Here is a 12,920-nt window from a genome sequence, read left to right as displayed (position 1 = left end):
CTAATCCTTCTCTTCCTAGGGACTGTGGATCCGTGAAGCGCTTCCCTCCGATGTGAATGCAGTGTCCCCTGTGGGATGCAGTAGGGGATGCCCAGCTCTACTGCAATGGCAATTGGAGCTCTCTCGAGTTCTCTTCTCGTAACCTGCTGCCTCATGGTTGCCCTCTGTAGCTCCACCATACCTGTACAAAAACTGGCCAAGGCTCAAGACAAACAGGAGATAAAAGCAAGCCAGGAAAAGAGGGACCACACGTCTGCAAGGGACAGCCAGACAGGCCCGGGGAAAATGAATGAGATCGGCAGGAGCGGGAGGGAGGAGGGTAGCAGGGACTGGAAGAGCAAAGGGAACAGGAACTACTCAAACAAGGAGTCTTGGACTAAGCAGAAGCAGGCTTGGAGCAGTCAGGGGACGAGCAGTAAATCTGGGAGCATTCAGGCACAAGAGCAAAGGGACGAGGAACCCGAGGAACCTCAGGTGCCCGAAGATTCGTCTCTGCCAGAAGCTGTTGCGAGCGTCACCCCTGAGCCCCCGGAGGAGTACGCCTACCCGGACTACCGTGGGAAAGGCTGCGTGGACGAGAGCGGCTTCGTCTATGCCATCGGGGAGAAGTTTGCGCCGGGCCCCTCTGCCTGCCCCTGCCTCTGCACCGAAGAGGGCCCGCTCTGCATCCAGCCCGAGTGCCCCAGGCTCCACCCTCGGTGCGTCCATGTGGACACCACGCAGTGCTGCCCGCAGTGCAAGGAGACGAAGAACTACTGCGAGTTCCGCGGGAAAACCTACCAGACCCTAGAGGAGTTCATGGTAAGGGCTGTAAGCCAAATGCTGTTTCAGGGGTCTTTTTCTCATTTGAAGTGGCGTGGGGCGTTCTGGGACTCCCGCCCCTCCCCTTTTCATTTCTGTGCTAATACTACTTCTGCCACGCTATGAAATATTCCCCTTTAAACATGACCTTTCCTGCTCTAAGATACCGGAACATTTTAAATGAGGGGGCTGATCTTTACTAATTCCTTTGGTATTTACAGTAAAAATTGCTACTCGGTGGTGATGTGGATTTTATAAAAATTTTCAGCAACGCGTTTGTTTCCTTATTTAACGGTTAACTGTGAAACTTATACCTTCACGGGACTGAGCAGGGATTTGTGGGCTGACTTCTATTCCTAGTAATCAGTCTGTGATGATGCTTTTTTTTCATAAGTCATTTCTCTTTTCCTTTATAACCATTTAAACTGTGCTGCCAAGGCCACACAGTGTTTGCTTTCTGAGAATGAATATGGGCCTTCTTTTTAGTAAGAACATGGTTCACAATCTGGATTACAGTGGTACCTAAACAAAGGACTTAAACCGTTATGCTTTTAGACTGAGTCCTTTTTAGTGTTATTGTGCAAAGTTATTATCACTAAAAATGCAACTTACTACAGTGCACTGAAAAGTTTTGGAGTTGGGGCCGCTTTCCTGGTTGCTTACTTTCTCTTTTTCCCTTTAGTACTTTATTGTGGCTGAGATCTGCAAGGAGGCTGTAGGAATTTGCGTGCAAATGACTGTTAGATACAGAGCTAGTCCAAAACCCATTTCTGAACACACCAGAGATTTTCAAGCTGAATACATTGAGGGGAGTACAAAAACCAGTTCAGGCTTCTGGAAGCTTGAGCCCCTCTCAGGTTGGAGTAAAGGAATATGTGCTTGTGAAGGCTGTAAATAAATTGCCACCTCTGCTCTCCACAGCATTTTTGTATTCTTGAAAACTTAACTTTGATTCATAATGTCTTTCCATGTTCTTCAATTTATTAAAATAAATAAATAAAGGAGCAAGGTTATTCTCTCCAGAATAAATCACATTGCCCTCGTGTAGAGTACTGGTGGATTTCAAAGCACAGCAGAAATCATCATATGATCCTCACTTTTTCCATGTCACCCTCAAGGATTGCATTCAGCTTTGGGGTGACAGTTTTCTTCTTTAAGAGGGAGAAGGTACTTTTAACAGCAGCTAGTTGGTGTGACCTTTTCAGAGATGGGTTGCGAGATCCTTCCTTTTCTCAGGGGCCACCAAAACAGCGATGTTTCTGCACACATGCTCTGTAGGTCAAAGTTTTAAAGGCTTCTCCCCAGTCTTCATTCACGTTCTTCTAACCAGTTGCATTTGTCTTTTTATACAGTGGTGCCTCAATGGCTGTAAAGCAGGCCTAAAATACCTGACTGCGTTGCATATCTAGTAACAGAATAAAGCCTTAGGGACTCTCTGTTACATCTGAACAGGGCTGGCAGCCTTGGTGAAAAGGGAGAGCTCAAGAGTGACGGAAATGTTCTGACAAGACTTTGGCTTTCAGCTTTCTTTTTAACCCCAGTCTGCCTTCAGCCCTTGCATTGGTACCTTCCTGTAATGAAACAGCTGCAGCCTGTTTGTTTAGATATATGAGGAGCCTGATTTTCAGCTGAGCTTTAGCTTTGGTTCCGATCCTACAAGCACGAAACTAAGTGCAGCTGTTTGCCTGTGCCCCTGCCATCAGTGGCAGCGTCTGGCGAGGTGAGTGACGTGCGGACGTCGTAGTCAGATTGCTGCTGCTCGGGGGAGGCAATTGCAGAAGGTTTCAAAGGTTGTTTTGTGAGTTTAAAGTTGATGTTCTGGGAGACGTTACTACTACCTGATCTCTTGATTAAGGTCGAGGAAGGAGTTATAAGTGGATAGCGATCTGATTTGTCTTCTGTGTCTGAACTTACCGTTTGTGGCAAAGTGTTGCAGACATCACTGAAGGAAAAGGTGACCTCCTAACTTTTAAGTCATGTTATCTGCACAAACGTTTGAGTGTAGACATGGAAATATGCACACAGAGTTTGGGGGTTTGCTTATATAAAATACATATATGGCTTGCATGGCAAAAAAACCTGCCCTGACCGGAACCAGTGCTAACTTGGAAGCTGAGTTTGCCAGGGAGTGAGAGGTTTGGTCCATTTCTTTGAGTCCCAGTCCTTCCTGCAGGCCTTGCCTGTGTGTGTGTATGCACGTGTGTTTTTGTTTTCAAAAGGGATGTGGAAGTGGACACAAAACACAGGCCTAGGGGAGGGGTGCAGTCTCATAAAGCTGTTTCCATCAGTGCCACTCCCCCATGCGTGTCTTGAGGCAGGATGGCAGAGGGATCACAGCATCCGTACCAGTGGGACTGGGAGCAAGAGCATTAGCTGGTGAAATGCAACTAGAAAAAAATTCTGCACAGAGCTGGAGGTTGCTGAGCATGTGCTTCACTTGATGTTTTTCAGTCTTACAGCAAGATTTGAAAATAAAGAGTGACTTATACAGTCTTAGCCTTATGGGCATCATAAATTTTCTTCAAAAGTGCAGTGTTTGGAAAAGGCCATATCTTAGGAAGTCATTACTTCACGTGTATTTTTATTAAATTTCTCTGCTACCAAAAATGTATTTATTTGTGAATAAGTTACTTGGAAATGTGGAAGTCAACAAATTCATATGGATTTTGAAACATCTGTGGTATTTTGAAGGTGTAGAGAAGTAAAAGCAAGGCTGTTGTGTGTGTTCTTTTCAGCCTAACACCATTCATTTCTCCTGAGTTGTGTAAGTAGTGAGGAAATATTAATAAAAATTCCAGTGCAATAGCAAATAATTTTGGGATTATGATTGGGGGTTTGTTATTTTGGGGGGTTTGTGGTTTTTTTTTTTAATTGTAGAATAAGTATTTTCAAGGTTCAAGGAGCCAAATGTAGATTGTGTTATATATTTTAATTGAGATTTTTTGGTTGGTTTGTTTTTGGTTTCTTTTGTGGTTTTTTTATTAAAGTTTGGTATGTGGAAAGGGGGAAGAGAAAGCTCAAATTACTTTAGAACGGAACTTTAATGAGTGCAAGTGATATGTCTCTTCTTAATTATGACAATTTGCACCAAGTTGCTGGATAAACCTCCTACCCCTACTAATCTACAGCTTTCTTCATGCCCCACTAGAAGGAAATCTACCTGTTGGCGCAGTGGTGTGTTTTCTTTTCTTTGCAACATCTGCAACTCCATTTATACTCATAAACCTTCCTTTAAACAATTCTGTATAAGTTATTTTTTTGGCCATCTGCATTCTTATTTTCTACAGGGTTTATGGTGAAATACATAACACTTCTGTGCCTCTCATGGCCTTCCCCAGTTTTTGCATAGCCAGAACTGCTGCTGCTGCAGAGTTACTTGCTTCACCTGTAGACCACAGAGACGTGGTGTCATTAGTCTCAGGGCGAGGCGGGTGGTGGTGTTATTTCAAGCCCAGCCCATTTACATCAGATGTGCTGAGCATGAGCGCTGCCGGGCCGGCTGTTTCCCAGGTGAGCAAGTGGGATGCTCTCCGCACTGGCTGCCACTTGGGCCTGCACCATGGGGAATGTGCTTATTTTATAAGAGTAGAAGAGGGGAAACAAAGGACCAAATGTGTCTTTTCATTCCAAGTTGTTTAACTGTTGTTACACGTACACACTGTCGTATTGTGTCTTTCTTGTGATGATCACATCTCCAAGCATTAAGCTGCCATTAAGTTGCTGGAAGTAGTGAGGGATTTCTGTGGTGCCTGCTGCATCCCAGTGATATATAAAAAGCAGGGCACTGCCATTTAATCCAAAGATTAACGGATAAAGATTGACACTAATACCGTTTTAGCAGCCACTGGGGTTCACTTTCGAGCCTGAAAAGAGCTTTGTAGAAATAAGCACATGGAGACCTTGCTTAACTCAGCCACCGGTACTCGTATTGGTGGGTTGTACAGGTGACAGTGCTTACTAAAGGTGTACTGTATGTATTGCCCTTAAATCCCATGATCTGTTACACTCATTAGTGCAGTATCACATTAACAGTTTACTCCGTTTATGAAAGATGTAGTTTTCAAGTGTATGTGGTATGTAGGACAGAAATGCATTACTCTGAATTGTCATTATTAGATAAAGTTTAGATCAGTTTTGTTTCTCAATCAATAGTATTTTAAGTGCTTCATTACTGGCTTCTTGTTCTAAGAATTTTAGGCTTTAGTCAAATTTGGAATTCTAGTAAACAACCAACCTAATTAGAATATGTTTAAATTTTACAGATGAGAGATTTTAGGAATAACATCTGTGTGCTGTCTTGTTTCCTGATTATCATCAGATACTCTAATTTTTACATTACTTCTAATATTGCATTACACAGCCTCTAAGCAGTGTCCTGGGAGAGGGAATATCTGTTGTTGTAGTTACTGGTCGTATTGAACCGTGATGATTGGCAAATTTGCATCTTTTTCAAGCCACAGCAAAATATGTTGAAACCGACTGAAAGCTAAAGGTTTGCCTTGTTGAGCCTCATCTTTGGAATTGAGTTCTGGTAGCTTCAATCAAGTAGGATTCCTTAGAAATAAAAGAATGAAATTCCTCAGAAGGCATGTTTTCAAAGTTTAGTAACTATTGCTTCTGTATATAACTCCAGAGGGAAGGATTCTTGCTATTCAACACAGTTGGGAGCTCAGGTTTGCTGACACTCAAAATTTCGTGTGCAGTTCAAGTGATTACCTGGGATACCCGAGTCTCTCGACTCTGAATGCTGGATCAGAAATCTCTTCATTCACTGACGCTCCAGCTCTGCCAAGTGAACGTGGCAGTTTATAAACAGTTACAGGAGAAAGTTCTTGTCTTAAAGCCTGCAATAAAAATCTGCAGTACTGGGCTGTTAGCCTTCTTGTAGCATCTTAGAAATGTATGCTGTGGTGTTATCCCTAGTAGAGTGTAAAGCAAAGAGAAAACTGGAAGCGAGCAGCTAGCAAAAGAAGACTGAAATAAATAATAGTAATAAAAGCAGCAAGCAACACAGCAAGACACCCTGTTTCGTCTTCCTAAGCAGGGGGGACAGTGTGAAAGGTATGTGAGTGCGTAAGCAAATAACAGCCCTGGCAGGTGGGAAGAGAAGTGGCAAAGCATGGGCGAGCATTTAGCTGGAGATGATGCTGTGCCAGTGTCGGCGCATTTGGACTTTGGAAGTGAGAAGGATGTGAAGGAGGCAAGCAAGCGGAGAATGGATTTGATGAAAAAATGTGATGGGCTCCCTAAGAAATAGGGAGAGGAAACAGATGATCTACAAGATGGACATCTCAATGATTCTTCACAGAGAAAAAATATAATTATTTTTTAGGTTTGAGGTTAATCTGTTTTTATAAGAGAAATGCAGTTGCAGTTATTTGCATCAACTGGAATCTGGAATGGAAAAGAGTCCATACCAAAACTCACCTCAAGTCAACCAAGAATCTGTATGGATTATAGATTTAGAGGGTCACTAATAATAACATTGAGCTGTGTTTTCATCCTGCACTCTGAGCACAGATGCCACTGAGTTTTTCTGGAGTACAGCAACGAGATGTACACTATAGTATTTATTGCTGTTTAACACCCGCCCTTCCTTCTGCCTCCAGCTCCTCATGTGGTACAAGGATGTGAGCGATGCAATGTGTAGTGCCCAATGAGGAACGCTGAAGAGGACAGTTAGAATTGTTCATGTGGCAAATACAGACATTTGAAAGTCTATTTTTTCCTAAATAGGACCTTGATGCTCTTTTGTTTGGAATTAATTCGGTTGAAGTAGGTCATTCAAGTAATTATTTCATGGTGCTCCTGTAGAGTTCTTAAAAAACAGTGATGTTTCAGTGGGTAAGAAGGATGACATGAGATTTTCTTCAGCTTTCTTTGACTTGGAATTTCTTTTTAGAAAGTTACAAGTATGGTGCAAGTACAGTTAACCTATGGGAAGTACCTGACTTCAAAGGATGTTTTTTTTTCTGACTTCTTTTTGAAAATTGTAATTTTCAATAAAATGCAACTTTCTGCTGCCAGAAAGCTTTCAAACCTGGAAATAAGGATTGCAATAAGGATTTGCATTAAAAAAAGTTTCATATTTCATTTAACAAATTTTTTCTTCTTTAAATACAGTATTTTTTGCTAAATTAGTTTTTGAACCTCTGATAACGTTAAACCAGATTTCATCTAAATTATGAACTTAATTTGTTGGAAGTTTGTTAGAAATGCGGTAGAGAAATTTTTACTTTATTTGTGCTAAAGGTCTAAAGTGATCTTGTTCCCAGGATGCCTTTGGCTGTCCCATTTGGTGCACAGATTCAGAGCAGAACCCATGGGGTCTGCTGTGGTTTTGTAATTTTTGCAGGAGCCCAGCCTTGCTCTCTGTATGATTCAGACTACAAAAATCATTTGTTTTTTTAAGCAGAGAGGCAGGAACAGTGCAGATGGGAAGGTAGGCATTACATGCTCGTCGAAGGCGTTAAGTGAAGGAGCTAAAAGGTGACTGGATTTGTGTTTCAGGTTTCTCCATGTGAGAAGTGTCGCTGCGAAGCCAACGGAGAAGTGCTGTGCACTGTCTCAGCTTGTCCCCAGACCGAGTGCGTGGATCCAGTGTACGAGCCCGATCAGTGCTGTCCTATCTGCAAAAACGGTAAGCGGCGGCTGCAGAAGTAGAAGGAGGCTTCTCTGGGAGACATCCGTGTTGTTCTGTTAATGGTTTTGAAAAGTAATTCCAATATTTTCCTTTTTCCCCCAAGCAGAGATGGGGAAGAGTTGTGTGTGGATGCTGTCTTCCTGGTGTGAGGGTTCAGATCTTCCCTTGATGGGGATGGACTCTCTGATGACCTGCAGGGATTTTTGTTACCCAGTAGACAATTAGGGTGTTAATACCAGATATTCATGTGGCTTCTGAATATGAATTTTGCACTTACAGTGGATATGTTTTATATAGGAACACAAAACAGAACTGAGAAGCTTCATGTTACCTGCCTTTCAACATGAGCAAGAAGAGTTACTTTTGTTCTCCCTTCTTATTTGTTCCTTTCAGAAATTCTTCTCTTCTTGTGTTTTTTTTAAAATATTTTTTTTCTTTTCCTGAGGCAACTCAAATGTACCTTATTGAGTTCATTTAATTTTCATAACTAAATGAATTAAACTCCCAAGTTTAATTGAATATTTTTCGTAACTAAATTAGACAGAAGCTCTCTTTACTCCCAGCAAGGGCTTGCATTAGATCAAAGTCTTGGTCTATTTAGGGGGAAAAATTACATGACACAGTAGTCGCTCATCACTTATAAAGAAGAAATGATAATTTATTAATAGAAATGAAAGCTGCAAAATCTCAAATGAAATTATATTTTAAATGAAAAAAGACATTTGAAAATATTCAGATAATTTGAAGCCTTATATTATTTTTCTAGAACAGGTAGGTTCCATTACATTAGCTAAAACAAACTGATTAAAATTGTGGAAAAGCTAAGGGAGGAGAAAGTGTACAGCATACGCTTTCCGCAAATTCAACAGCAGATTATAAGGGATAGTTAATTGCATTGGAGGAGTTTCATTTGTACGAGTATAAAAGTAATTGCTTCCCATTCCTTAATTGGTTGTTACAACCCTAAAGGAATTTGTTCTCAGCTGTACAGCTTAAGGGCACTCTGCTTTTGGAGATGAGCACAGGCATTTTTTTTGAGGCATTCGGAGACAGTTCCTGAGAAGGGCTGAATTTGGGAGCTGGTGGTGTGATCACTAGCTGCTGCAGAGGATTGCTTAGCACTTGTTTCATGCAGGAGCCTTCCTGATGTGCTCGCAGGGGTTTTTTTTGTGCACCTCTCTTTGCTGCAGTTCCCCATGTTAGAGTGACTCTTGGCAGGCAGAAGCTCTGTTTTCACTGTCAGGGATGGAGTTAGAAGCATAATTCCGAGTAGTTTTTCCCACTGAAGTTCTTTAGCGCTGTTAACGCTGGAGCTGGATGGACTTTCCATTAGAATCATAGAATCGTATCAGCTGGAAGAGACATAGAAGATCATCGAGTCCAGCCTTCATCCCAGCCCTATCAACCTACTTAACAATTCCCCCCAAATGCAACATCCACCTGTCTCTTAAACACCTCCAGGGATGGCGACTCAACCCCCTCCCTGGGCAGCCTGTTCCAATGGCTGACAACCCTCCTAGTAAAGAAATTCTTCCTAGTATCCAACCTGAACCTCCCCTGGCTCAAATTAAATCCATTTCCCCTCATCCTGTCACTCTCCACTGGGGAGATGCAAGTTCTCCCACAAGGATGGACGTAATGAGCTGCAGTGGTTGTCTCCCAGCGGTGGCTTGCCTATAGATGACGGTGGTGCGGCAGCACGGGGCTTGGCTTGGCTCTTTGCGTAGAATCCCCCCCCTCGACATGTTTCCCCGAAACAGAGCCTCTTTGAAAAAATTGTACGTAAACCATGCCTTCCTTGTGAGGAGGCTGCCTTCTCTCAGAGCACTAAAGCTCAATTACCCGAGTTCTGCCTGCGAGAAAAGGGTGATCTTGTCCTCAGTGTCTGAATCCCCAATATTACTTGCATTTTCCTTGGATATAATCACAAGCTGGCATCCCTGACCCAGTTTCAGGCCAAGGTGACCAGAGCTGCCTGTTTCCGCTGGGCTGTACTGTCACTTCTTGGCATGTCAGAGAACCAAGAGTGGCTTTCCTTGTTAGCTTTTAGATGAGGGGGAAAAAAGCCATTAAAAATAACAACAACAAAACCAAGATAGTTCAAAAGCAGCTCAACTTTTCTGGTTCAGCAGCTTCAGTGTATTATCACAAAGAGGAATCCTTTCCATCTGGGAGGTGCATTTAAAAAAATATACCAGGCTGCTTGCTTTCAGAGCTTATTGTAAAACATGGGGCACGTGCAGTTTGGGGGGAACTTCAGTGAATTGGTGAATGTTTTTAATTAGATCAGAGCAAAAACCTACTGAGCAGGAAAACCCAGTCTGCCTCATCCCCTCATTTCCAAGCCGGCTGAAACAAGTGCTCTGTGAATGTGAGTTGGGGCAATAGTCATCGCATTGTCCTTCAGGGTTGATCGTTGCAGCAATGACAACAGTGACATCGTGTTAGTGACTGAAAAGAGCTTGGGTGATGTACACAGAGCTTGGCCGTGTAGCCTGAGCGGTGGAGCCGTGGAAAGCATAAAAAAATGAGGTGACTGCTGTCGTGATATGAATCCTGCCCTTGGTACAGTGAGAAGCGATGGGAGGTGAACTTGGGTTCTTTACATCTGCTAGCATTGGGGTGTTAAAAACGCACATGGTCCAACTCTGATCTACTCCCCTTCCTGGCACTTCATGACATCCAGCACTTTCCCAGCTTGCCTGCTCTGTGGGTTGCTGGCAGTGAACCCCAGAGTGAGAGCTAAGCAGCTACATCTGCCACTGGTAGGAGCACATAAAAATGCCCAGTTAAGAGTTATGGAGGTGCTCTGGTGAGAGCCTACTGTTACTGGGAGTGAATGGATTCAGTCTCCTGGCAGGTGTGGGACACTGTGTGTTATCCCCTGTGGGAATGACTGCCACAGCCTGACTCCACGAAAGTGCTGGGAACCCTTCAGATGAGGGATGGGTGGGTAACTTGTGCATCAGGCTTAAAGCAACTATGCGCATGTGTAGGTACAGACTTACTTTGAGAGTAAGAAGTAGCGAATGGAAAACCGGCAAAGCAAAGAGCAGTCTTACATGCAGGATTTAGTAATCTTCTGAATCACGTCTGACTTTCAAGAAGGAGCCTAGGTACTTCCACAGCTGAAGATTGTTTTTTCCTTCTTTATGTGCAGGGACAGGTAGTACTGTAAAGAAGTACCTGCTCTGAAATGTAGGCTGTAGAAGGGATAAAAGGTGACACCTCACTGAGAAAGTCCTGGAGTGAGGGAATTTTCCTACTTTTTATGTCTAAAGTCACTAGGCCTAAGGGAGATATTTTGTGTTTATTTTATATATATGCCCTGTGAGGAAGCAGAGTGGAGGCAGAATGGAACAGAGGGGAGGGTTTCTGCTTGAGTGGGCCAACAGGTTGAGTGTTAGGATTTTAGTAACCAACAGCAGCAGCAAGAAAAAAGCATCTAGAAAGTTAAATCTGGCTTCAGAGAGTTGCATTAAGTAACAGGTGCCCAATTCAGATCTCCATCTTCCTTTACAATACTGGCAACACAGTTCTGTGAAAGCTGTCCCTGTTCACAGTGAAATTCGTAAGCTCAGAATCGGGCACAAGCGTTTCGACATTTTGATTGGAGTGAAGGGTAAAGATAATAGGCACACAGTTCCCTTTCCATTACGAAAAGGCTGGGCACTTGTCACTGATTCGTTTGGGGCAGTGGAAGGGGGTGGGGGTAATACTGAAGGTGAATTATTTTGCTAGATTAAATTACCTTGGCTGTCTGTTCCACTTCTGTTTCCAGGTTAGAGCCCTAATAGGCGTACACAGCTGAATGTTGCTTTGCCCAAAGCGTGCAGCTGTGGAGCAGCTAGTGGTGTTAAGGGTGGCCCTGCTTCTGCCCGCGTCTTTTCAGGAGGACGGGATTAAAGCCTCAGCCCACGTGGAGCCCGAAGGGGGATGTGTGGTTGCTAGACCGAAAACCATTTTGTTCTAGTGTCTGCAAGAGATTTTTGTTTCATTATATGGCTGAAAGATTGCCCCAGAAAAGATGAAACTGATCCCGGTGCCTTCCTAGCATTTATCTGTCTGTGCATCAGTGTTGTTTCTGTGTCTGCAGCAGGGAGAGCTGAGCTTTTGTCGGCAGAGACTTGTAGCTGCAGGGCCAAAAAATACAAATGCCGGTGCCCAGGGCGTCACGTGTGTTCTCAGAGCTGTATTGGCCGCAGGAGATGTCTTGTCTGTTCTCTCTGGCCATGCCATGGGGAGACTTTGCTCTGGATGGAGACTTTACATCTTGGATGCCTTGGGTGGGATGAGTCAGGACCTCATTTCATATTTGTGTTGCTACTTATGATTGAAATATATGCGTCGTGTGGCGGGAATGGTTACTGCTAGTAAAGTGCAGGTCTAATGTGTGGCCAGAGAGGGTAAGTTGTGATAGTTTTGTATGCCCATACTCATGTACTCACTGAAACTTGCTTCACCTTTATGTACAATTACAGTGTTTAGGCACAAGGTAGCTAGAGAGTGCCTCTGAATGGCAAGTGGGGACATCTGGGTGCATGAGGGAGCTCCCAGGGTGAAGAAAAAACCCGATAAAGGCTGGCAGAGCTGGCGTCTCCTTTTGCAGCTTTGTACAACAGAACTATGTCTCAGTGTGGGACTCAGAACTGTTAAAAATGGTGCTGGCTGAGGCAGTACTGTGACCCCTGGGAGCTAATACCTCTAAAAATCCAGGTGGAGAGAGGGTGTGTTGGGCTGAAGGACCATGACAAGGCTAAGGATGTTTATTCTGGGCGGATAAAGGGGAGCTGCACCTTGGCAGTGCTCGTGTGAGCTGGCTGTTTGCTTTTCTCTGCAGCTCCAGCTTTGCTCAAGCGCCATGGAGAATCTGACCTGTAAAATTTAATGTCCTTCTGCGGTATGTTTAAATAAAATATGTTATGACCTCGACCTTATATGCCTTGATCTTAACAGCCAAGAAAGTATAATAATGTTCTCCAAGTAGGGGTTGAGGCAGAACCATTGCAAACATCAGAGATTTAGTTGCTGCAAAATTTAAACAAACCTTTGATTGTCCTCTCTTTCTCTTTTCATTTTGAATAACCTTTTTCAGTCATACTTTTGCAGCTAATTTATATATAGCAAAGACAACCCAGAATTTTTCAAGCCTGAGAGTGATTCCTCATTTGACATTAAGGAAGGGGTCAAATCAGGTGGTCACAGTGGTCTCTTCTAGATGTAAAATACAGGAATCATCAAATGATTGTAAAGTCTAGTTTATAAGATTGAAACAGTATTTAATTTGTAAAAGAATGAATTTACATTAAATAATAATAACATAATGAGCAAGAAATTATATCCAACTAATCCCAGTTCCACTCATACTGTATGTGCCGGTATGATTTGTTCCCTTCTGACACATTTGGTTCAGGCATTTTCAGGGTAGTGATTGTTCCATGCTTCTGTGTGCATGAGTTGCTCAGTGAAAACTGTG

The 12,920-nt window shown here is 43.2% G+C and overlaps 1 protein-coding gene across 1 annotated transcript in view; it reads left to right on the top strand.

The window, feature by feature from the left end:
- Nucleotides 1-18: 18 nt before the first annotated feature.
- Nucleotides 19-12,920, top strand: part of VWC2 (von Willebrand factor C domain containing 2) — a 53,388-nt gene continuing 40,486 nt past the window's right edge. Inside the window, exons 1-2 of the mRNA XM_009868397.1 lie at nt 19-801; nt 7,312-7,441. Coding sequence (XP_009866699.1) covers nt 88-801; nt 7,312-7,441 — 844 coding nt within the window. The 5' untranslated portion in view covers nt 19-87. The remainder of the gene's footprint in view (nt 802-7,311; nt 7,442-12,920) is intronic.

Source organism: Apaloderma vittatum, unplaced genomic scaffold, assembly GCF_000703405.1.
Source record: "Apaloderma vittatum isolate BGI_N311 unplaced genomic scaffold, ASM70340v1 scaffold18514, whole genome shotgun sequence".
NCBI classification, from domain to species: Eukaryota; Metazoa; Chordata; class Aves; order Trogoniformes; family Trogonidae; genus Apaloderma; species Apaloderma vittatum.
Note: the sequence above shows the minus strand (reverse complement) of the source record. Positions and strands in the feature narration are given on the sequence as shown.